The 26,222-nt window shown below is 42.5% G+C and overlaps 1 protein-coding gene across 2 annotated transcripts in view; it reads left to right on the top strand.

Annotated features, from left to right (window-relative positions):
- The window catches only part of UFL1 (UFM1 specific ligase 1), a 101,978-nt gene that overhangs the window by 7,138 nt on the left and 68,618 nt on the right, over positions 1-26,222 (top strand). For both annotated transcript variants that reach the window (XM_073589538.1, XM_073589537.1), the window contains exons 2-10: positions 264-409; positions 486-514; positions 2,800-2,897; positions 9,543-9,657; positions 10,782-10,912; positions 13,695-13,753; positions 19,521-19,667; positions 23,860-24,035; positions 25,291-25,470. In XM_073589538.1, the coding sequence (XP_073445639.1) occupies positions 264-409; positions 486-514; positions 2,800-2,897; positions 9,543-9,657; positions 10,782-10,912; positions 13,695-13,753; positions 19,521-19,667; positions 23,860-24,035; positions 25,291-25,470 (1,081 nt within the window). The remainder of the gene's footprint in view (positions 1-263; positions 410-485; positions 515-2,799; positions 2,898-9,542; positions 9,658-10,781; positions 10,913-13,694; positions 13,754-19,520; positions 19,668-23,859; positions 24,036-25,290; positions 25,471-26,222) is intronic.

Genomic DNA, 26,222 nt, shown 5'->3' with positions numbered 1-26,222 from the left:
ATCAATGATGCCTTTTCTATAATGCCTTAAAAATGGTGCAGGATAAAAAAAATAAAAAAACGCGGCATGCACTATAGATGCATTTCCCTATTTATGGGGGGGAAGAGTTGGTGTTTTTTGTTTTTTTTTTTTTAACATGGATTTTGGAAGCTCCAAGAAATTCTGAAAAAAAACCTTTTCTGTAAGGAATATTAATTTTGAGAATGATGTAATTTTTGAAAGATGTGCCCAAGGTAAACGTCATTATTTTGTGTTCTCTTTAGATTATCCGAGCGCAACTGCATTGAGATAGTTTCTAAACTGATTGCGGAGAAGCAGCTGGATGTGGTGCACACCCTGGATGGAAAGGAATACATTACACCGGCACAAATTTCTACTGAGATCAGGGATGAGCTGCAGGTCCGAGGGGGTGAGTACCTTACAGTGATTTACGCTAAATGATTATTTTTAGATGACGCCAAATAATAAAACCTTTTCTTTTGTAGGGAGAGTGAACATCGTGGAACTTCAACAGGTAAGCAAAGGATCGTTGAATGTACAGGTCGTGTCACTTTCCATCAGATATCGTGACAGCCATATCTAAAGTCTGATACCAACAATTAAACCCCAATATCCCATTTCCTTCCATGTCACCATTATAAAAGTGCCGGAAAACTGCAGTGTGCATATCACCACATTTACGTCAGTGTCTCAATTAAGCAAGCATATGGTAAAACAGTGTTAGGCCTCATTCACACGTGTGTGTTGTGTCCGTTTTTTTACGAATACGGCAATTATCCCTTATAATCTGTGGTGCTATTCACATGTCTGTGTTTTTTCACGGACTGTGTGTCGGTGCAAAAGTGATGGAGATATGTCAGTTTTTCTTTGATATGACACCTAAAAAGTGTAAGTTCAAGTCTATGGGTCCATGAAAAATACGTACAATGCACAGACGGTATTCATGTGTATGATTTGTATGGTGTCCGTATTTAACATTGCAATGGATAAGAGAAGCTTTGTAATTTGTTTATTTCTTTATCCAGCCTTAAAAAAAAACGCTGACACGCTGATTCTCCAATTTTTTTTTTTCAAGTACGTACGTGTGAATGAGAACTTGCATGGTAGAAAAATTAAAGACTATATAATTTGTTTAAGGTACGCTCACATCTGCGTATAAATCGGCGAGTACAATGTGCACTTGCAGCAATGTTAGTCAGTGAGTCAGTGTTCATCTGCAAGTTTTTCCTCACCTGTAATTGGGGTGAGTGAAAAATGGCAGCATGCTGCGTATGGTCTTGTTAAACGGCACAGCTGAGACTCGCCAATGCAAGAAAAAAAAAATGACATGGTCCATGCGTGTGCCGCCCAACTTTTACGCATCCGTTTCATAGGAAACCTGACATTTCGTTAGCCAAGTACAGTAAATTCACAGCGTGAACCATCAGGATAGATAGATGTCAGTGTTTATATATAATTAGTGCAGTGCGTGTGCAGTTTACTGTATATGTATTGAGCTAATAAATAAAAGGAAAAAAATAGTGTGGGTTCCCCTTATTTTAATTAACCAGTTGAGGGAAAGCAGACAGCTGAAAGCTGGCCTTAATAGTTGGGAAGGGGGGCAATAAACATGAGGTTCCCGGGCTATAAATATCAGCTCACAGCTGTCTACTTGGCCGTTACTGGTAATTTAAAAGGGGACTCCAAAAAAAGGATGCTAGGTCCCCCCTCTTTTTAATAACCAGGAAAAGCTAAGCAGACAGCTGCAGTTTAATATTAATAAAGAGATAAATTGGTGCGCACTCTGCCTAATACTGCGAGGTGCCGGTGTAACGGACTGTAAAAGTCGCTTGAATCAGGAGTCAACATACACAGCACACTCTCTTGAGTAAATATGCAAAAAGGTGTTTTATTAACGAAACATCAGTGGGAGCAAAATAAATTATACAGATGGCAAAAAGCGACCAGAAACTAAAACCCCTGTTACACATAATGATGTCCCAGCGATCCCACCAACGATCCCACATGATGGGATCGCTGGGACATCGTTAGGCTGATCGCTGGTGAGCTGTCACAAGACAGCCCCTCCAGCGATCAGGCCCAGCGACGCTGGTTTCTAATGTAAACATCGGGTATCCAGGAGCCGCGGCTCCTGGATACCCGCTGTTTACCTTGGAAACCAGCGTCGCTGATCGTTGGTCTCGCGCTGCCACACGCAGCGATGCGCGCTGGCCAGCTGGAGACCAGCGATCGAAAAATGGCCCAGGCCGATGCTGCATGATCAGCGATACCCGGCAGGGGGGCCGGTCGCTGATCCCCCATCACACACAGCGATCTCGCTAGTGAGATCGCTGTGGCGTCACAAAATCAGCCATCTCGCTAGCGAGATCTCTGTGTGACGGGGCCTTAAGTGATGTTTCGACTGTCCCGGGTCTTAATCATAGAGTTGCTAGAAAACAAAAAGAACATAAATCAATATAGTGACATTGTCGTACATGTGTACATATAGATTACAAAAAAAGAACATAAAAGCAATATCCAGAGCCGCATAATAATGGAAACATAAATTGTTGCAACCATAAGTGCAATAAAGCAGTGTCCGCCCTTCTCACTGACAACTTTTAGACTTCGGCTTGTTACGGGTCCCCACTCAATTGGGTAATCTACTCTTTTGATAGGCACTTAAGCCTCGACCAGCAGAGAGAGATAAAGAGAGATATGTATATATATAGATCTGTGGCTAGATAATCATATATTCAGGTCATTTTAAGCACAAACTTTTTACAGTGTATGTAATATTTGATGTCCTCTAATTAACAGGTTGTCAATGTTGATCTGACTCATATAGAAAGCAGAGCCGATGAGCTGGTGAGAGTAGATGAGAGCGTTCAGCTGGTGCTTGGGCAGCTTGTGGATAAGTAAGTAGATGGGTTTTCGCTACGTACTACCATTGTATAGGACCGTGGCTTGTGCATATTGCATCCCAGCCTAACATTTAGCATGCTGCACAAAGTAATGTTTATACAAATTATACCATATGTCAATATTTGTTCTGGTACTGGTTCATTCCCTTCCCTAATTGCCACTCTAAATGCCCTTTGCCCTTTTGTGTATCTTTTTCTTTGGGATAATAGTATAGAATATTGGGATTAATTGACCAATATTTACTTGTAGCATTACATCCCAATTTTCTTTTGGTCTGTTTATGTCACATTATAATACACACCTATTTTTCGGCCTGTAAGACGCACTTAGGTTTTGGATGAGGAAAATAGAAAAAAAAGAAATTGAAGCAAAAAAAATGTTGTCATGATGCCTTGTTATGAGGGTGGGAGGAAATCTGGTGCTGACACTGTTATAGGGGTAATGTCCCCAAATTCTGTACTAATATCCCCCATCCTGATATGTATATGCCCCCCCCCCCCCATACTGGTATGCCTTGTCACCCCCCCATTCCCATCCTGGTATACATGGTCCCCATCATTCTGCACACATTAAAAAAAAAAAATAAGGAGAAAAGGGGCTAACAGATTGAGACATTGAAGGAAATGCCATGTTCGGTGTAGGAAGCCTGATGATATGGGGTTGTTTCACAGCCAAAGGCATTGGATACTTGATCAAGATCGACGGTGGTCTCAATGCTGAGCTATGTGTGAGTATTCTACAAAATGAGCTACTTCGTACACTCAAGTACTATGGGTATGAAAAGGACGACATAGTGTTCCAACAGGACAATAACACAAGGCATAAGTCAAGATTGGCTAAGAAAGGTTCAATGATAATGAAGTAGAGGAGCTAGAATGGCCCCCACAGTCCTCAGACCTCAGCGCAATCAAACACTTGTGGGTAGAATTGAAGAAAAAACTGTATACATACCCAAGTCGACCAGTATGCAACAACTTTAGGAACGTGTAGAAGAGTCCTGAGGTCAAATTTCGGTTGACACATGTTTGAATATGATCAAGAGTAGAGATGGGCAAAACCGAACCGTAAAGTTTGGGGTCCGTACTGAACACCTACTGTTTGGGCGCGGACCCCAAACACAAACTTCACTAGGAAGTCTGTGTTACTGTTTGGGTTCGGCACCTCGAACACCGGGTGTTTCTCATGCAAATGAGAGTGCGGCAAACACTGACAGTAAATACAAAGGTGACATCAACCCCACTTGCAACCACCACAGTGCAAGTGGGAAGAGCCAGGCAAAGCGCCAGAATTAGCGCATCTAATAGATGGGCCTTTTTTGGGCAGCTTTGAGCTGCTATTTTTAGTCTGGGAGCCAATTTCCATGGTCCCTTACCATCCTGAGAATACCAGACCCCAGCTGTCTGCTTTAGTAAGGCTGGTTGTCTGAAATGTGGGGACCTCATGAAGTTTTTTTAAAATTATTTAAATAATTTAAAAAAAAGTGTGGGGGACCCCTCTATTCTTGATACCCAGCTTTGCTAATGCGGATATCTGAGTGTTGCAGCCCGCAACTGTCAGTTTTGCCTGGTTGGGTATAAAAAATACAGGGGAACCTACAATGTGTTTTTCTTTTTTTTTCCCCCCAATTATTTATTTAGAGCGGCTAATAACAGCAAGACCAGGTGCGGCTGATGGGAGTAGTAGTCCCATCAACCAACGTCAGTGACCGGAGGGCTCATGTTGTGATTTGACTGCATGGGAACTGCGCCTATCTGACCGACGGTAATTATTTTACCGACGATCAGAGGCAGTGTTTGCCACGCAGTCATGAACATGAAAGCTTGGCAAACAATGGATGTGCGGGTCACCTGTTCAGTTGAATGCAGTCCGTGTACTGTTCTGATACCCAATTTATTTATTTATTTTTTTAACTGTCCGGACCCGAACATCCAGGGATCTGCTCATCTCTAATCGAGCACGTTCCCAGAAGGATTCAGGCAGTGTTGAAAGCCAAAGGTGGATTTACAGAATACTAATAAAATAATAACATTTAGATTTATAGGCGCTAAACAGTAACAATGCAGTGACATGACAAAAATCTGCATAACTAATCAGGCGCTAAATAGTTTCAAGTCAAATTTATGTATGAGATATCCAAGATGGTTGTCTATAAAATGATAATAGTATCAAGTTCAAAGCCAAAGTGGATAATGAGATATGGAGCCTGAAAGTCAAAAGTTGAAACCATTGTTAATCCTTCACTGTGTGCGTGTGTATATATACAGTTGTGGACAAAAGTATTGACACCCCTGTAATTCTGTCAGATAATACTCCGCTTCTTCCTGAAAATGATTGCAATCACAAATTCTTTGGTATTATTATCTTTGTTTAATTTGTCTTTAATGAAAAAACACAAGAGAGAATGAAGCAAAAAGCAAAACATTGATCATTTCACACAAAACTCCAAAAATGGGCCAGACAAAAGTATTGGCACCTTCAGCCTAATACTTGGTTGCACAACCTTTAGCCAAAATAACTGCGACCAACCGCTTCCGGTAACCATCAATGCATTTCTTACAATGCTCTGCTGGAATTTTAGACCATTCTTCTTTGGCAAACTGCTTCAGGTCCCTGATATTTGAAGGGTGCCTTCTCCAAACTGCCATTTTTAGATCTCTCCACAGGTGTTCTATGGGATTCAGGTCTGGACTCATTGCTGGCCACCTTAGAAGTCTCCAGTGCTTTCTCTCAAACCATTTTCTAGTGCTTTTTGAAGTGTGTTTTGGGTCATTGTCCTGCTGGAAGACCCATGACCTCTGAGGGAGACCCAGCTTTCTCACACTGGGCCCTAAATTATGCTGCAAAATTTGTTGATAGTCTTCAGACTTCATAATGCCATGCACACGGTCAAGCAGACCAGTGCCAGATGCAGCAAAGCAATCCCCAAACATCAGGGAACCTCCGCCATGTTTGACTGTAGGGACCGTGTTTTTTTTTCTTTGAATGCCTCTTTTTTTTTTTTTCTCCTGTAAACTCTATGTTGTTGCCTTTGCCCGAAAAGCTCTACTTTTGTCTCATCTGACCAGAGAACATTCTAACCAAAACGTTTTAGGTTTTTTCAGGTAAGTTTTGGCAAACTCCAGCCTGGCTTTTTTATGTCTCGGGGTAAGAAGTGGGGTCTTCCTGGGTCTCCTACCATACAGTCCCTTTTCATTCAGACGCCGACGGATAGTACGGGTTGACACTGTTGTACCCTCGGACTGCAGGGCAGCTTGAATTTGTTTGGATGTTAGTTGAGGTTCTTTATCCAACATCCGCACAATCTTGCGTTGAAATCTCTTGTCAATTTTTCTTTTCCGTCCACATCTAGGGAGGTTAGCCACAGTGCCATGGGCTTTAAACTTCTTGATGACACTGCGCACGGTAGACACAGGAACATTCAGGTCTTTGGAGATGGACTTGTAGCCTTGTGATTGCTCATGCTTCCTCACAATTTGGTTTCTCAAGTCCTCAGACAGTTCCTTGGTCTTCTTTCTTTTCTCCATGCTCAATGTGGTGCACACAAGGACACAGGACAGAGGTTGAGTCAACTTTAATCCATGTCAACTGGCTGCAAGTGTGATTAATTTGTCTTAAATGAAAAAACACAAAAAGAATTGTCCTAAAGCCAAATTGAATATAATTCCACTCCAAACATATAAAAGAGGGTGGACAAAAGTATTGGCACTGTTCGAAAAATCATGTGATGCTTCTCTAATTTGTGTAATTAACAGCACCTATAACTTACCTGTGGCACCTAACAGGTGTTGGCAATAACTAAATCACACTTGCAGCCAGTTGACATGGATTAAAGTTGACTCAACCTCTGTCCTGTGTCCTTGTGTGTACCACATTGAGCATGGAGAAAAGAAAGAAGACCAAAGAACTGTCTGAGGACTTGAGAAACCAAATTGTAAGGAAGCATGAGCAATCTCAAGGCTACAAGTCCATCTCCAAAGACCTGACTGTTCCTGGGCCTACCGTGCGCAGTGTCATCAAGAAGTTTAAAGCCCATGGCACTGTGGCTAACCTCCCTAGATGTGGACGGAAAAGAAAAATTGACAAGAGATTTCAATGCAAGATTGTGCGGATGTTGGATTAAGAACCTCGACTAGCATCCAAACAAGTTCAAGCTGCCCTGCAGTCCGAGGGTACAACAATGTCAACCCGTACTATCCGTTGGCGTCTGAATGAAAAGGGACTGTATGGTAGGAGACCCAGGAAGACCCCACTTCTTACCCCGAGACATAAAAAAGCCAGGCTGGAGTTTGCCAAAACTTACCTGAAAAAGCCTAAAACATTTTGGAAGAATGTTCTCTGGTCAGATGAGACAAAAGTAGAGCTTTTTGGGCAAAGGCATCAGCATAGAGTTTACAGTAGAAAAAAAGAGGCATTCAAAGAAAAGAACACGGTCCCTACAGTCAAACATGGCGGAGGTTCCCTGATGTTTTGGGGTTGCTTCGCTGCCTCTGGCACTGGACTGCTTGACCGTGTGAATGGCATTATGAAGTCTGAAGACTACTAACAAATTTTGCAGCATAATGTTGGGCCCAGTGTGAGAAAGCTGGGTCTCCCTCAGAGGTCATGGGTGTTCCAGCAGGACAATGACCCAAAACACACTTCAAAAAGCACTAGAAAATGGTTTGAGAGAAAGCACTGGAGACTTCTAAGGTGGCCAGCAATGAGTCCAGACCTGAATCCCATAGAACACCTGTGGAGAGATCTAAAAATGGCAGTTTGGAGAAGGTACCCTTCAAATATCAGGGACCTGGAGCAGTTTGCCAAAGAAGAATGGTCTAAAATTCCAGCAGAGCATTGTAAGAAACTCATTGATGGTTACCGGAAGCGGTTGGTCGCAGTTATTTTGACTAAAGGTTGTGCAACCAAATATTAGGCTGAGGGTGCCAATACTTTTGTCTAGCCCATTTTTGGAGTTTTGTGTGAAATGATCAATGTTTTGCTTTTTGCTTCATTCTCTTTTGTGTTTTTTCATTTGAGACAAATTAAATGAAGATAATAATACCAAAGAATTTGTGTTTGCAATCATTTTCAGGAAGAAACTGAGTATTATCTGATAGAATTGCAGGGGTGTCAATACTTTTGGCCACAACTGTATGTCACACAAAATACTTAAGTAATATTTCCCACATGTTTACTTTACATCAGCACAATTTTGGAACCCAAATTTTTTTTTTTTTTTTTTTGGAAGTTATAAGGGTTAAAATTTGACCAGCGATTTCTCATTTTTACAACCCTTTTTTTTGTTTCTTGTTAGGGACCACATCACATTTGAAGTCACTATGAGGGGTCTATATGATAGAAAATACCCAAAAGTGACACCATTCTAAAAACTGCACCCCTCAAGGTTGCAAACAACCACATTCAAGCAGTTTATTAACCCTTCAGGTGCTTCACAGGAAATTTTGGAATGTTTAAAAAAACAAAACAAAAAAAAAACCCATGAACTAATAACTTTTTTCACAAAAAATTTAATTCAGATCCAATTTTTTTATTTTACCAAGGGTAACAGGAGAAATTGGACCTCAAAAGTTGTTGTACAATTTGTCCTGAGTATGCTGATACCCCATATATCCAGGTAACCCACTGTTTGGGCACATGGCAGATCTTGGAAGGGAAGGAGCACCGTTTGACTTTTTCATCACAAATACTAATAAATATTTTTACTGTTATTTTTTTTTATTTCATTCTTACTTTTACACCCTGTCCCACTATGGGATACTCATTTTGTGCAGGCTGATCGCTCTTATAGCATGCAGATCTGCATGCTATAGAAGCTGTCAGCGTTGCAGCTTCTATTACACTGACCTGAGAGACTTTTTGGTCATCACTGCGCATGACAGGAAGTCTCTCAGTGCTGGAGACCCGGATGTCGGATGACGTCGGGTCCCCATGGTAGAGATCGGGACCCCGCGTCATGCCGCGGGGTCTCCCTGGCACTTAGTGCCGGGTGTCAGCTGTGAGAATCAGCTGACACCCGGCCGCGATCAGCTGCACCCCCCCGTGAGCGTTGCTGATCGCACATGATGTACTATCCCTTCCATGGACGGGGATAGTACGCCTAAGGTCAGAGAGCGGTTAAGGGTATAAAAATTAAAAGTTTCAAAATTTTTGCCAAATTTGTTCTTTTTCCCCTTAAATAAACGTAAGTCATATCAAAGAAAGTTGATGACTGTTATGTAGTACACGAAAAAACAGAATCAGTGAGATCTATTGAAGCGTTCCAGAGTTGTGACCTCATAAAGAGACAGTGGTCAGAATTTTAAAAATTGGCCCGGTCAGGAAGGTGAAAACAGGCTTTGGGGTGAAGGGGTTAAAAACTGCACTTTGTGTTAACTTGTGTTATCTTTGTCTAATATTTAAATTAGGTTGATGATCTCAAACATTTAAGTGTGACAAACATGCATAAGAATGTCTGTCACACTTTTTCTCGTGTGTGTGTGTGTATATGTGTCTATTGAATAGTTGAATGAATAGTTTCTAAATTGACTTTCTATTCATTAATTACCCAAGAGGACAATAGCATCATGTGTCCTGAGTTTCATATGTGTTTTTATGTTTAGCAAGACCCATCTATTTACATTTCTTCTTTTTATTATTAGCAACTATCTGGACCAGATTGCTGAAGAAGTCAATGATAAATTGCAGGAAGCCGGCCAAGTGACTATATCAGAACTATGCAAGACTTACGACCTTCCTGGAGACTTCCTGACAGAGGTGATAAAGGAGCGCGCCAGACACATATTTCAGCAGCTCTGTATTTCTTTTTATTATAAATAAAACTGACTCTTCTCACTGTTGACATTTACAGGAATATAGTTCTCAGGGTAACCATAAAGTACCGTAAGTGCTTACTGCCTACAGCAGCAGGGAGGAGGGGCACTGAGGAGCTTGTCATCTTTAACATGTAAATGATCAGTTTTTCACACTGGGATGAGCGAGTGCTGTCAGAGTTAAGGGTACCGTTACACATAGCGATGCACCAGCGATCCCGACAACGATATGGATTGCTGGTGCATCGCTAAGTGGTCGCTAGTGAGCTGCGACACAGGCAGATCTCACCAGCGACATCGCAGGGGTCGGGGGTCGCTACTTACCTGTCAGATGCGGCGATCCTAACGTCCTCCCGCACGCGTCGCTTGTCGTCACAGCAGGAAGCGCCGCAGGAAGCTGACGACGAGAAATGATCCAGGACCTTCTCGCGCGACCAGCGATAACCAGCGGGGGAGCCGGTCGGAGGTAAGTATCACATGTAGCGATATCGCTAGCAATATCGCTGCTACGTCACAAAATCGGTGACTTTACAGTGATATTGCTAGCGATATCGCAGTGTGTAACAGTGTGTAAGATCAGATAGTACACTGACCACACACTGTCCAATGTAATTCAAAAGGGCTGTTCAGATAAGTTATTTCACATGGGCCAAGTGTTCGTGTTAAAAAAATATCTCTGCATGCACTATTCTCTGCCCATGGGTGAATACAGAAAAAAACCTAAATCCCATACAGATCATCCATATTGCATCCAATTTTTTGGATGTGTTGCACTAAAGCTGTACATAATCTTGTACATTTTAACAGATGCCACACAGATGTAGAATACGGAAACATGGATGGAATACAGATAACAATCAGCCAGCGTTTTCTTTTTCCCATTCTCTCATCTGAACTTGGTCTAATTCGTTATTGAATTATTCTCCCAAATCTAGGACTATGCTCTGCACTGTAGAGTTGATCATACATACATCGCAGCCACATGTAGAATTTGCTCAGTCAAACAATAGTGAGTACAATAGTAGAAAAGTAAACATCCTCTCACTCCTAATCCCTCTTTACCTGCAGTCTTTGGAACTAAGACTTGGAAGTGTAATCCAGGGGAAGATCGACCCGAACAACAAGGGTGTCATCTATACTGAGGCATTTGTTGCCCGGCATAAGGCACGCATTCGAGGGCTTTTTACTGCAATTACAAGGTAAGTGCCTTTCACACACCTACATGCCACAAGCTCCTATATTATATTCATGTTATAATCTATGGCCATATATTCTAGTTCAAATAAGAGGTTCTAGAAGACCAGATATATTCTAGGAGAAGGGTCTTATTGAAAACCAATCAGACACTGGCTAACAGGTTCTTGAAGAGATATACTAGGATTAAACACAGCTTTGTTTCAAAATGCTATTAAAAAACAAAAGTAGTTAGTTAAATGTATGTGCACCTTAAAGGGGTATTCCCTTTTCCAAGATTATATCCCAATATGTAGTAGGTGTAATAATAATAGCAAATACCTTCAATTAGATATAGTATAGTTTTTCTGATTTGCTATGTCTCTTTCCTCATGTGCAGGCAATGCAGGACCTAATGTTTCCATGGTTATGACCACTAGCAAACTCTATTTATTGGTGGTCGTAACAATGGCTACTATCCATGGCCACCTAAAGTCCTGCAATGCCCTGCTTATGGGCTTTGCGACATAAGTTATCAGAAGAACTATACTATATTTCTAATTTCAGGAAATTGCTAATATTATTACACCTACTACACATTGAGATAGGATCTTAGAGATGGGAATAGCACTTTAATGTTTGTGTACCGTAAAATAGAACTCCACTGTAGCACACGCTAATCCATGTGCTAGACCAGGGGCGGGACGTTTCCGGCCCTTGGGTTGTTTATTGCCAGTTTTGACCTTTTCTCCGTCCACCGGGCACATTCCAGGGGACCACAGTTCGTGGGCAAGCCACTGTGTTTTGCCTGCCCTTGAATTTTTTTTCTTGCACTGTGAGCATGTGCATGAGCACATTCACTACTGAACGCTTAGGTGGATACAGTGAAAGCTTACATCCTGACATGAGTGCCAGCGTCAGCATGTACTTTGTGGGTGGAGTTAGTGCGTGATTTGTACAGCCCCCGAAGGATGGTATAAATATCCAAAAGGCCCTTGGCAGAAAAGGTTCCCTATCCCTGCTCTAGACTAACATTATTGGTATAGCTTATTATCCAAAGTGTGCTGCAGATAGACTGGCCTCAATGGTCCTTGATTAATACAAAATCCAATGGAATTGGTTCCTCGTGTGTTTCCCCCACGAGTGTAATAATATTTGTAAGAAAGAAACAGGCCAAACAAGTGCCAAAATGAAAGTTTGACTCGCAAACCAAAACAACACAACCACTTAATAATGTAAATATGGAACACATCAGATGAATATAAAACATGCATTGAGCACAGAGCAAAAATAGAGCTATGACCGCTTTAAGTATAGTGCTAATCCTATGCTCTGGAATCAGTTGGACTCCCAACCCCCTCAGTCAGGGTCATACAAAGCATTGTCTGCCTGATCTGTTCAGGGTGAAGACTGAAAAAATGAGCCCCTGAATTATTCCCCTTTGATGCAGGCCAGACTAGCAAGATGTACCCACCATGTCAGAATGGCTGTATAGTCCACTCTCCGCGCACCCAGCCTGACTGACAGCTGCAGCTTGTGCTGAGCAGTGTGAGATCACACGCTAGAAGGACACTTGAGGATCTGTCAGTCTTCCTAGGTGGGTTGAGATTAAATTCAGCTCATAAATAATCTTGGATTTGTGTGCTTTTTCATTTTCTTGCTGGACATAAGCAAAATGATTGTACAGCTAGTGTGGGTAGGATTTTCAGAGTATTTACACCAGCTTCATCAGGTGTGAGAGATCTATTTATTACTACAGGGAGTTTGTATTGCCATGTGGGGTGGCTAGTGTGGGTAGGATTTTCAGAGTATCTACACCAGCTTCATCAGGTGTGAGAGATCTATTTATTACTACAGGGAGTTTGTATTGCCATATGGGGTGAGCATCTAGTAATCTGATTGCAGGGACGTAAATTTAGTTTGCTGTCAAGGAGTTGAAGAAGAAATATGTTTATTAATTTGGAAGCTGAAATTTCCATTCAATTATGTAGTCACCAAGATGGAACTATAAGTGCAGAATACTAGTTCCCAGGATATTAGAAAATAAAGGTGTTGTCCACTACAGGGCAACATTGTAGGAATCGCCCCAGCATGTTGTATAAATGAAAAAAATGCTACTTATTCCCCAGACAAGCCCTGTTCCTCTGTGAACCCCCCAGTCTCATGTTCTAAATATCCTTCACAATTATGGTTGAGCAGAAGAAATCCTGTTATTCAGTGGCCATTGTTTGGCTACGGCAGGTATGTAACATTATTTGTTAGTAGACTGGAGAGAGACCTGGGGCTGAGAGCGGTATTTGTGCAGAGGTGGACACCCCCCTTTAAATATTCCTGATGCAGTCTGTGTAACCCAACAATTGAAGAGCCAAAGGTTTTCTGCAATAAATACTTAACTACTGTACAATTAACAATGACGTAACTTTTGATTCTACTATATGATTCAGTTTTTTACCACTTGGTAGATCACTTCTTACTGTCAAGTGAATTCTGGCATTACTACAATGCAGATGGTGGTGGTGCAGCACGGTTGGCATGGCTCTCTTGTAATCCGCTGTGTAAGTCAGTTGGACATGATTAGGATATAGTCATAGATTCAGAGATCTTGCAAATGGTGAGGCCCCAATTAAATTATTATTATTAGAAATCTTGCAGTTATTTGCATGAAATCAGATATCTATTTCTATAAAGTAGTAGAGCATAAGGCCAGTGAAAGACAGTCCACTGAAAAGTTACTATGTGTGTGTCTATTTTATTAAGCTATAAAGCTATTCTATTAGTGACGAGTGTTTGTGCATTGCTTTGTTTTAGACCCACACCAGTAATCGGGCTGATTTCTCAGTATGGTTTCCCAGAGCATCTTCTGTACTGTAAGTCTTTCAGCATGAGTCCTGCATTCATTTTCAAGGGATTGATGAGAAGTGAAGCACATCTATTAGACTTCTGTCCATAGAATACCTCTGCAGCTATGAAATAGAGAGACATTCAAAGCACACCTGCCTATTTTGAGTCTTAAGCCCCCGTCACACATAGCGATCTCGCTAGCGAGATCGCTGCTGAGTCACGAGTTTTGTGACGCAACAGCGATCTCACCAGCGAGATCGCTGTGTGTGACACTGACCAGCGACCGGCCCCCCTGCCGGTATCACTGATCGTCCTGAAGTGGCCAGGACATTTTTTTGATCGCTGGTCTCCCGCTGGCCAGCACGCATCGCTGCGTGTGGCAGGCGGAAGACCAGCGATCAGTGCGCTGGTAACTAAGGTAAACGCAGGGTTTCTAAGTGATGCACTGCTTAGAAACCTGATGTGTACCTTAGTTACCAGCTCCCTGCATCAGCGCGCTGGTAACTAACGTACAGAGCGACGCACCCGCTCGGTGTCGCTAGTGCTGATTGCTGGTGAAGCTGCCTGTCTGACAGCTCACCAGGATCATGTAGCGACACACCAGCGATCCTGACAAGTTGATATCGTTGTCGGGATCGCTGGTGAGTCGCTATGTGTGACGGGGCCCTTAGAGTGTTGCCTAAGTTAATAAAAAAAAATCTGCACACAGGCAGCAATACAACTAGTATAACAAATATGTTGCCTCCCACGTTATCTCTGGTTTTCCAGATCCACCCTGCTTACTGTTTTCTTGGCGGTTGCAGTGATGCCCTAGGTAAAGGGAATCTGTCAGCAGGATTTTGCTATGTAATCTCAGGACGTTATGAAGTAGGGGCTGAGACACCGATTTCAGAGATGTGTCACTTATTAGGCTGTGTGCTGTTCTTTCCATACAATGAAAGTTTTATCACCAGGAGATTATCACTACCCAGACTAGCCGCCTCCTGCCAAGTGCTCTGACCACACCCCCTCCTCAGATAAGCGGCTTTCTTTCAATATACAATGTACACAGGAAGCTGTGGTGTGAGCAGGGTTAGCGTTCTGAGTTCTGCTACATCTAAACACTCTGCGTCACAACTGCTGCATCCAGTAAACTAAGTGAGACGCTCCTGGAATCGGGGAATCTTTTCCTACATTATGCTGCTCTCAGATGAGTTGGCAAAAACCTGGTGTCCAGTAGGGTGACCGCAAAAAATCGATGTCGGAATTTTGTCTGTCTGGACCCCACAAAACGATTCCCCTTTCCAGATATTGAGATAGCCAAAATTTGAGCTCGATCAAACGACGTTAACCTGTGCCGCTCGTCGCTCAAAGTTTGAAAAAATCCAAATTGAGGTATTTTAAGATTTAGGTATTTTGCATAGTCTGTTAGACTATAAAGAATGTGACAACAACATTGCAGAAATAGCCCTGACCAAATTTTTGAACCATTTGTGGTATTTGAATGCAGAGTTGGTGGGATTATCGTTTTTTGATCCCACCATTACAGACAATGAAAAGTTGTTAATGGCTAATAAATTGCTCAGTAGCACAGATGAACCATCAGAGCACGCTAGGGTTGTAAATCCAAAAGTTAGGAAAGAAAAATTAAAAGACGTAGGAAGTAACCGACTTTAACGACCTTCTGACAAAAGATGAAGAACAAAAGCAATATGTCCTGCAAGTTGTAAGCAAATGCCGAGCATTATATTCTGACATTTCAAAAACTACTTTAACAAAAGCTCTAGAATAGATTAGATAACTATGTAAAATTATCAACTCATGTAGGTTAGCGTGCTCTGATGGTTCATCTGTGCTACTGAGCAATTTATTAGCCATTACCAACTTTTCATTGTCTGTAATGGTGGGATCAAAAACCGATAATCCCACCAACTCTGCATTCAAATACCACAAATGGTTCGAAAATTTGGTCAGGGCTATTTCTGCAATGTTGTTGTCACATTCTTTATAGTCTAACAGACTATGCAAAATACCTAAATCTTAAAATACCTCAATTTGGATTTTTTCAAACTTTGAGCGACGAGCAGCACGGGTTAACGTCGTATGATCGAGCTCAAATTTTGGCTCTCTCAATATCTGGAAGGGGGAATCGTTTTGTGGGGTCCAGACGAACAAGATTCTGACATTTTTTTCCCCCCCATATGAGATCCGGTCACCCTAGTGTCCAGATTCCCTTTAAGCCACGTGATCACTGCAGCCAATGGCTGGCATCAGCGGCATATGGCATAATATCAGGTCATATGGGATGTGTGTTGGCTGCAGGCAAAATTAACAGGGTGCGAACCAGCAGGATTGGTTATGTGGTGTGGGCCAATGTTTGTTTAAAATGTCATGTTCTTTCTGTGCCCCATTGTCTTTTTATATAAATTGTGAAAAAAAAGAAAATGTAGAAATTTGTAGGAAAAACCATTTCAATGATGTCAACATTTTCCAAGACCCGAGATAGCTGAGATATAGGATAGATATGGGACAGATGGATATAGAAAAGGGAGAGATGCAACAGCATCACAATTGTACTCACGGTGGGTGGCAGGCCTCCAACCAAACATCCAATTTTTTATGTAGTATAAAAATATGAAAATGGAAGCAGCACTCCAATTTAGATGTAAAAAACTGGACTTTATAAAGCCCAAACGGCCACATTTCAGTTCACAGAACCTTTCTCGAGCAAGGTACAAGTGCAGATAGTGAGATCTATATAGTTCCAAACATTAATTAGAGCTCTTTAACCTCATTAATACATACTTTATAAAAAAAAAAAAGTCTTTGTATCATTGTGATCCATATCACAGTGAAAATACAATCCAAGCATGTGTATTGCACATGTCCACTTGTCATACACGTAGCTCGACGTTCTGACCAATAGGAAAGCTCGCTGATGCCACATGCGCACTGCGCTCACCGGTGTCACAGGCATCGGATTGGAAATGGTTCTGTTCACTGCTGTCATACGCTCTACGTTTTCTAATATCACCGGCTTGATGTTCGAAATGGGACAATATACAGACTATATAGATGGCATATTTTTCATACATAATCTTAAGCAAATCCCAGTATAGTATGAACCAGCAATATATACTTTAAAGTGGTATTCCCATCTCGTAAGGTCCTTTCCCAATATGTAGTAATTGTAATAATAATTATAATAATATTAGCAAATGCCTCCAATTAGAATTGTAGTATAGTTCTTCTGATTTGCGATGTCTCTTTCCTCGTGTGCAGGCATTGCAGGACCTTAGGTATCCATGGTTATGACCACTCATATAGTGATAGTAACTACTGTATATACTCGTGTATATGCCGAGTTTTTCAGCACTTTTTTTTGTGCTGAAAACGCCCCTCTCAGCTTATACACGAGTCAGTTGTCCCAGAAAGCCGGTGGGGGAGGGGGAGCGGCGGATCACAGAGACAGGAGCCGGCGGCCGTGGCTAAAGCCTGTGCCACTGCTAAAGAGAAATGAATATTCATTTCTCCTATAGCGTGCACAGTGACATCTTACAGCACACATCCTACTTGCCCTCCTACGCCCTTTCGCAGCATCTCGTTGGTCCCGGTGCCGGCAGCTGTTCCTGTGCCAAGCAATCACATGACCCCGCTCATTAAGGTAATGAATATGCACGCCTCTCCACTCCCATAGACGTGGATGGAATATTCATTACCTTAATGAGCGTGACCACGTGATCGCTCGGCATAGGAAGAGCTGCCAGCGCTGGGACCAATGAGATGCTGCGAGGGCACATGGAAGGTGAGTAGGATTTTTTTAAATTTTTTAATAGGAACCATTTTTACAAGGCTAGGGGATAAGAAGCCATGCATACCAGGACAGGGACCGGGGAGCCATGCATATCAGGACAGCAATGGGGGAGCCATCCATACCAGGACAGGGATGAGGGGACAATGCATATCCAGCTTAAACTCAAGTCAATAAGCTTACCCAGTTTTCCATGGCAAAATTAGGTGCCTCGGCTTATATTCGAGTATATATGGTAGTTGCTAGTGGTCAGAGAGACATAGCGAATCAGAAAAGCTATACTGCATTTCTAATTGGAAGGATTTGCTAATATTAATATTTATTATTATTACACCAACTACTTATTGGGATAGAATCTTGGCGATGGGAATACCCTTTTAAGCACATATGCTTCTATATTTCATAGACATTACATGGAGAATGGAGATTTTTGGTCATTTATGTTGTCTTCAGTCAAACCCACACTAATGAATCCCTATTTCTAGGTATGTCCATGGACTCAGGGTATCAAGTTAGTCATGGTCCTCTCAGATCATGTCCTCTTTCTTCACCCTATATAATGTATCTGGTCAATGAAATTATGACCTCCCCCTCCTCTCCTATGGAATCAACAAGAGTATAATTCACTTTTCATCCTTCATATGTACTATATGACCGCAAGATAACCCATTGTATGGCAGATTCTGTTAAAAAAAAAAACAACTAAACCATAATTTCAGAATAGCCTTTTTTTGTATTTTATAATATTGATATTATATATGTTTCATATTAGATGAGATGCCTTCTCCACCTAAAGTGCCTAATGTGATCTGTAGAATAAAGAAAAAGAAGAAAAATTAAAATGTTGCTTCATATTTTATGGTACATTTGTATTCTTCAAAAACACTTCAGGGATACATATACCACTGAATTAGTAGGAAAGGACTTCTTTCATTTCAGTTCATCTACACCATAGCAGTTACTTTAAATTCCACAAACGCACATATATAACTATATAATTTTATAATATGTTGTAGGGTTAAAGGCACATGATGGCTGATTAAATCAATCATCATGTTCAGGGAAAGATGTGGGCTCGGCATGTAAGCCTGCATCAAAGGCAGGTGACGCGACCTATGATGTAAAAATACGTCAAAGGTCGTGAAGGGGTTAAACAAATGACCTGGGAAGAATTTAGATTGGTGTTTCATATTCCAGTCTTCAAGAGGGTCTCTCACTTGCTCAACAGAAATGTTAAATACATTGTAAAAATCCCCGAGCTCCCTTGATTATGCTGTTGTTTTCCATTTTGTGCTGCGTCATTCCATTGCAGAGATTTACATTTATCTCTTCTGGAGGAGACCATCAGACATCTCTGTCTTGCAGTCCAACTGAGTGTTTCTTCAGTCCTCCCGTGGAGTGTGTGCTTTCACCCCTTTTTCAAATAGACTGCTAAATCAGCGTCTGAGCGGGGATTGGCAGTGTCTGAAAGGGAAGAGTGAAATTGCACACGCCCCAGAAAAGACTGCGGGAAAAAACACACAGTTGGACTGCTAAGCGAGATTTCACATACTGCGCTGTACCGGAAATGTGAATATCTCTGCAATGGAGTGATGCAGCACAAACAGAAAAGAGCTGTGGAATCTGGAAAGCTCAGGGAGTTTGCAAGGTATTTAACTCCATTTTTGAGTAAGTGGCACATCTTCTTTCAGACTGGCATATGAAACGCCCAGTCTTTATCTAGCGCATCTTAGGCTGACTTTACTCCAAAACTTGAAGTCTCCTCTATTTACTATGTGTAGTCCTATCCTTCCTCAGTAATATATACCTATTTCTGGTAGAATAAATTAGCCCCATTGTCTAATAGCGGAATGGGGGTCCATCTCTGTACAGATATTGCCCTATACATATGATCTGCAGCTGTAGTGTATGGGATGCCGCTCCAGGACAGATGTATGCATTGCTGACTATTAAGGCTTGCCCTTTAGAGATAAAGAAATGCTTGCTGTAATCCCTTTTTCCAGCGCTGTTGGAGGAACTTGTAAACCGCGGACGTTTAAAGGGCACAGTGGTCGGCGGAAGACAGGACAAGGCTGTGTTTATTCCCGACATCTACGCCAGGACACAGAGCAATTGGATAGACGCCTTTTTCAAGCAAAACGGTTACCTAGGTAAGGCACGTCTCTTCTGCGGTCACGAAACAAGGAGGCCTTTGTGAATCTTGTTTTCAGCCACATGAAGGTGATTTAGAGAATGGCACCAAAAAGCTGGCTTTTCACTTTCTGCCTCCAGACCCGCGAGCCCACTGCTTTATGTTCTGGAGAACACAACATTTAGCGCTACGGCTCATTTGTGTTCACTAAAATAGAAAGAGGTGGGAGTTCACAGTAACAGGACATTTATCAACTATAATGCACACCAAAGAGGGACTGTTTTCACACCAGCTTCTCGGTACCCATCATCACAGTGTGGCATGTGTAATTACCAGACCACAGGCTTCGTGTGACTACAAGTACACTAAGAAAGGACGCTTAGAAATGTAATTCCACACATCTTAATCATTTTCCTTAAAGTGAATCTGTCACTAGGCTGTGAGCAGTATTCTGTAGGGGTAGAGACACCCATTCCAGCGATGTGTCACTTATTAGGCTGCTTGCTGCAGTTACTGTTTGCTCTGCTGCAGATCTAGCAGTCTATAAATGCTGAGATCTGTATAACCCCACCCACACCACTGACAGCAGCTTTCTGTGTGCACTGCGCATAGACAGAAAGCTGCCAGTCTGTGCTGGGGACAGGGTAGAGCTCTTGAACATGGAGGGCCTGTTGTGTACTAGTCCTTTAGAGATAATCTCCTGCTGATAAAAAAGTGTTTTTTTTGTTTTTGTTTTCTTTTTATCGAAACTACACCAAGCAGACCAGGAAGTGTCATATAACTGGAATTGGAGTCTCTGCTCTCAGATTAAGAGGTAAAAATCTGGTGACAAGTGGTTATGGTCACCTTTGACATAAAAAATATTTTTTACATTTGTTAGTGTTTACCTTTAGCCAACTGGACCCTTAAAACTTTATTAAGCAAAGCTTTTATGCCTGAGAACTGGCGTAAAAGCTTTGAAAAGTCATTAAAATCAAATTTGCCCCCAAATTTTGCAACTTTGGGTGTTTTCACGCTAGTGTGAATCAGCTGTGGCAAAATGAAGGTTGCTGGGACGTGGCCACGCACGCCTGTCAGATTCATCAAATGTATCAGCATTTATATAGAAATAATACTAATCTTCTCCCTGACTGGAGTAGCATTTCCGACACTTCGACCACTCTGAAGAGGCACTGTATTCATTAAGGCCTCGCCATTTGCTTTCCTCCTTGTCTATAGCTTGTTTTCTATGTTGCCTAAAGTTGCCTCTTTCCACTGCAGATCTGTGTAAACCCACCTCCATCCTGTTATCTCTAAGTGTAGGCGACTGTGTTTTCTCTAATCTGCGAGAATCTGGTCAATTATGCTAATCGCACGCTGAAGAGAAAAAATGTCTCCATCTTCTCCATTCTGTCAGTCTGTGGAAATTTGGCAGCATTCAGATTTCATCCGAGTGCAGTCTGATAGTTTCCACCGACTCATGACTTGCATGACCGAGTGCGATCCGAATATCAGATCAGACTCAGGCATGCATCATGGCCCCATAGAATAACATTGGTCCGAGTGCAATCTGATGTTTTATCAGAACGAAAATACGGCCAAATCCACAAGCCCTACCAATGATATCACAGAAGGAAGGCAGGAAATCGAGCTGTCGGAGCTCCAAACGTGTGTCTTTTTTGCAGATCACTCGGCTAGATAACGGCCTCTACAGAAACGCTGCAGAGAAAATGTGTAATGAAGACTATTTGGAAAGTTGCTTGCTTATCTTTGCATTTATGAAGCAAGTAAACTATTCAAATAAACACTGTGCGACGGAATACATAGGTGTTAAATAAACACTCCAAAGAAATGTTTGTCTCCACCGATAGTGCTATAAATGGCGTATATAGTAGTGCAGTAATGGTTCTAAGGCTATGTGCCCACGTTGCAGAAATGTCCACATCATTTCCGCAAGTCCCTGCCAAGCATCGCTTGGAAAAGTGATTGACACGCTGCCGACAAGCTCTGTTCCCAGGGATGCATTGCGAGAATCACCTCATGACGTAACGGTCACTCGAGCCTGACACCATCTGGGGTGATTCACGCAATGCATCCCTGGGAACGTAAGATGCTGGCAGCGTGGCTGAGAGGCGGGATAGCTCCGGGGGCCATCAGAAGGTGAGTATATCCCAATTTTTTTTATTTTAATTCTATTTTTTACAGGTATATGGTACCCAGGGCATGGAGGAGAGTCTCCTCTCCTCCAGACCCTGGGCACCATCCGTACATGAAGTGCTCACTTTACGCATGGTGGGCATAGCCACATGCGTAAAGTGAGTGTTCAATGCAATCCTATGGCAGCGGAATCGCCGCAATTCCGCAGAAATAATGATCATGCTGCGGATGTTACCACTATGCGATTCCACAGCGGTAAAATCCGCAGCATGGGCACAACAACTGCGGAATCCCATAGGATTGCATGGGGGTGCGTTTTGATAGCGTTTTTTAAGCATTTCCGCTGCGGAAAGAAGCGGCAAAAACGCTTAAAAAAATGCAAGGTGGGCACACAGCCTAAAGGTCCCGTTACATTTAGCGATGCACCAGCGATCCCGACAACGATACGACCCGGTCAGGATCGCTGGTGCATCGCTAAATGGTCTCTAGTGAGCTGCCAAACAGGCAGATCTCACAGCGATGCAGCAGCGGTCGGTGGTCGTCACTTACCTGTCACACGCAGCGAGGGTGACGTCTTCCTCCCGCATCGATGCGTCGCTTGTCGGTGCCTGTAGGAAGCCGACGATGAGAAATGGACCAGGACGATCTTGCGCGATCAGTGATATCCGGCGGGGAGCCGGGTCGCAGGTACATGTCACATGTTGCAAGATCGCTAGCGATATCGCTGTTGTCACAAAATCGGTGACGCTTTAGCGAGATCGCTAGCGATCTCGCTATGTGTAAAGGGGGCTTTACAGTCTCTTTGTTAGTGAATAATCTGCTAATTTCCAGTCCTTCCATTGTCCCATGTCCCAAAGCCATGCTAGGTCCTATGCATGTACCAAAAATCAGTTTCTCTTTGCATTCCTGTGAGAGTCACATCAAGGCTCTTGTACAGATCCGTAGAGAAACTGTTTTTATGTTCAATAAATAGACCCAAAATTCTGTGCTGCATAATTTATTAAAGGGAACCTGTCACCTGTTTTGGCCGCTATAACATTCTATAATGCTGTATATAAGCCCCCGATCCGACCTGCAAGAGAAGAAAAATAAGTTTTATTATACTCACCAGGGGGGCGGTCCGGTCCGATGGGTGTCGCAGGTCCGGGTCTGGCGCCTCCCATCTTCTTGCGACGCCATCCTCCTGCTTTCTTCATCGCTCCCCGGCATCACGCTCCTGCGCAGATGTACTTTTCTGCCATGTTGAGGTCAGGACAAAGTACTGCAGTGCGCAAGCGTCGAGACCTTGCACCTGCGCACTGCCCTCAGTAGTGCAGATAAGTACGCCTGCACAGAAACGCGATGCCAGGAGCAAGGAAGCAACAGGCAGGCAGCATCGCAAGAAGATGGGAGGCACCGGACCTGTGACACCCATCGGACCGGACCACCCCTGGCTGAGTATAATAAAAGTTATTTTTCTTATCTTTCAGGTCAGACCAGGGACTATAGAATGCTGTAGATAAGCCCTGAAAGGCAGTGGCCTCAACTTATAGCGGCCAAAACAGGTGACCGGTTCCCTTTAAAGGGGTTGTCCGGTCTAGAATGATAAGTGACTGCAGACTTGTAAATCCTCTCAGCACATGCACTGTGCGCTGCAGGGATTCTGTCTGCTCCGTTCCAGGCAATCACGTATCCGATATGCATACTCCCGGCCAGAGCCTGTCTGATGGGCGCAACCTCGCTCAATATAAATGTGTGACAAATGAGGCCGCGCTTACTGAACAATAATTGGGAGTATGCATATTGCATAATTGGCCTCCTCTCCCGGCGCAGACAACACCAAATCCTCGCATTGCAGAGTGCATGCACCGGAAGGATTCACAAGTCTGCAGTCGCACTGACTGCAGGCTTGTCATTCTAGACCAAACTAAACTTTTTAATAATTACAGATTTTAAAGATTAAAAACTTTGTCTGACCAATATAGATATATTAAGGAATAAGTTATTTATTTTATCCAAAAACTGTCCCTTAGTTACAATTTGTATCAATGCACGGCTTCACTTTTTGTTATTCATCTACTGATATGTTTATTCAGAATATGATTCCTTATCGAGACTTGGGATCCCAGACCCGGTTGGATACATCAGAAAAAGATACAAGTCTGCCTCATTAATTTATCTGAAGTCCGTATGTGCTGGTCAGAGTATATTGGATCAGGTGGAAGCTTCTGCTGAAGAAGCCATTAGCTCAGGATCATGGCTGGATATTGAGGTATGTAGGGAAGGGGCTTTTAAAATAAAGTGCTAGACATATGTCCTTTCTTAACTTGTCTCTGAACTCAACTAATCCCAGGACGTTAGACGTTACGGCATCCATTGAATATGAGAGTGCTCGACAGATGTCATCCATCGCACATACATTGGCAATTTGTTGCTCATTGGCTGTCATGTTAGAAATAAATATCTGTATGCATGTAACTTTTTACTGAATGGCTGTGATGGATGCTTTTGATAAAAACATCCATCTAGTGATGAGTGAACATACTCGTTGCTCGGGTTTTTTTTCCGAGCATGCTTGGGTGTATTTTGGCGTGCTTGGAGATTTAGTTTCTGTCGACGCAGCTGCGTGATTTGCGGCTGCTAGTCAGCCTGAATACATGTGGAGTTTCCCTAACAAACAGGCATTCCTCACACGTATTCAGCCTGTCCAGCAGCCACAAATCATGCAGCTGCATCGACACAAACTAAATCTCCAAGCACACCTAAATACTCGGTGGACACCCGAGCATACTCGGGGAAACCCCGAACGAGTATACTCGCTCGTCACTACATCCATCGACTGGACATCAGGCATAGATTCCCTTCTTAAAAAATATACTCTTAATGCATGCCTGCCAAGTTATGTTGGTTAGTTTATACTTTATTCTTTACTTTTTTTAAAGTAAGGCTGAAATCAAATATAGAAAACCCCTAAATGCAATGCCTAGAGCATGCTGCTAAAAAACAAGAAACGCCATGGCACCAGAAGGGCAGGAAACTCCCCAAAAGAAGCCTGGTGCTTTTTATATGCCACTATTAGCTTTGAGCTAACATTTGACTGTAGCGTTTTATGGAATAAAAATTACATGTCTTTCAAAATACCAAAAAAACACAATGCTTTTTCTAAAACGCTCTGCTTGTAGCTAGCCTTCCTTAGGGTAAGTGCACACAAAAATTCTGCTGCAAATCCTGATGTGTTGGCCGGAAAAATGCTTTTGCCTCATTTTTGCCTGGTGAAATCTGCTGCTGCAAAAAATAAAAAATTGACATGCTGCAGATTTATATCTACTTCAAGGAAAAAAGTAAGCATCATGTGCATGAGAGTTCAGGTTTCTCAATCACTCTACTGTCACTAGGAAATCCTTCATTATTTTTGCGGCAGAAATGCATATAAAAAAGTGACAAAAATGCAATGTGTGCACATACCCTTAGAAGGATTTCTTATTCATCACTTGTAAGCTGCTTTATTGTCTGATTCTTGTTTCTAGCCTTTGTTGCCGAGCTGTTTTTCTGTGGAAGATACTTCAATCTTACTTCAGCAAGTCATGAGGACACTAAATAAAAAGTCCCCCGCTCGAATCTTTGGAGACAGCATTGTCGTCAGTGAGAAGTTTATCAATGAATGCTCCAATATTTTCGGTAACCTCATGCAGCACAAAGCTGAGAAGGTATGAATGATTGCGGTAACTGACGTGTATGTGTGTGTGTGTGTGTGTGTGTGTGTGTGTGTGTGTGTATATATATATATATATATATATATATATATATATATATATATATATATATATATATATATACACTCACTGGCCACTTTATTAGGTACACCATGCTAGTAACGGGTTGGACCCCCTTTTGCCTTCAGAACTGCCTCAATTCTTCGTGGCAGAGATTCAACAAGGTGCTGGAAGCATTCCTCAGAGATTTTGGACCATATTGACATGATGGCATCACACAGTTGGCGCAGATTTGTCGGCTGCACATCCCTGATGCGAATCTCCCGTTCCACCACATCCCAAAGATGCTCTATTGGATTGAGATCTGGTGACTGAGGAGGCCATTTGAGTACAGTGAACTCATTGTCATGTTCAAGAAACCAATCTGAGATGATTCGAGCTTTATGACATGGCGCATTATCCTGCTGAAAGTAGCCATCAGATGCCTGTTCTTAGCTGAGAGGAGTGGTACCCAGTGTGGTCTTCTGCTGCTGTAGCCCATCTGCCTCAAAGTTCGACGCACTGTGCGTTCAGAGATGCTCTTCTGCCTACCTTGGTTGTAACGGGTGGCAATTTGAGTCACTGTTGCCTTTCTATCAGCTCGAACCAGTCTGCCCATTCTCCTCTGACCTCTGGCATCAACAAGGCATTTCCGGCCACAGAACTGCTGCTCACTGGATTTTTTTTCTTTTTCGGACCATTCTCTG

This window comes from Dendrobates tinctorius, unplaced genomic scaffold, assembly GCF_039654945.1.
Source record: "Dendrobates tinctorius isolate UK_male_01 unplaced genomic scaffold, ASM3965494v1 ptg000111l, whole genome shotgun sequence".
Taxonomy (NCBI): domain Eukaryota; kingdom Metazoa; phylum Chordata; class Amphibia; order Anura; family Dendrobatidae; genus Dendrobates; species Dendrobates tinctorius.
Note: the sequence above shows the minus strand (reverse complement) of the source record. Positions and strands in the feature narration are given on the sequence as shown.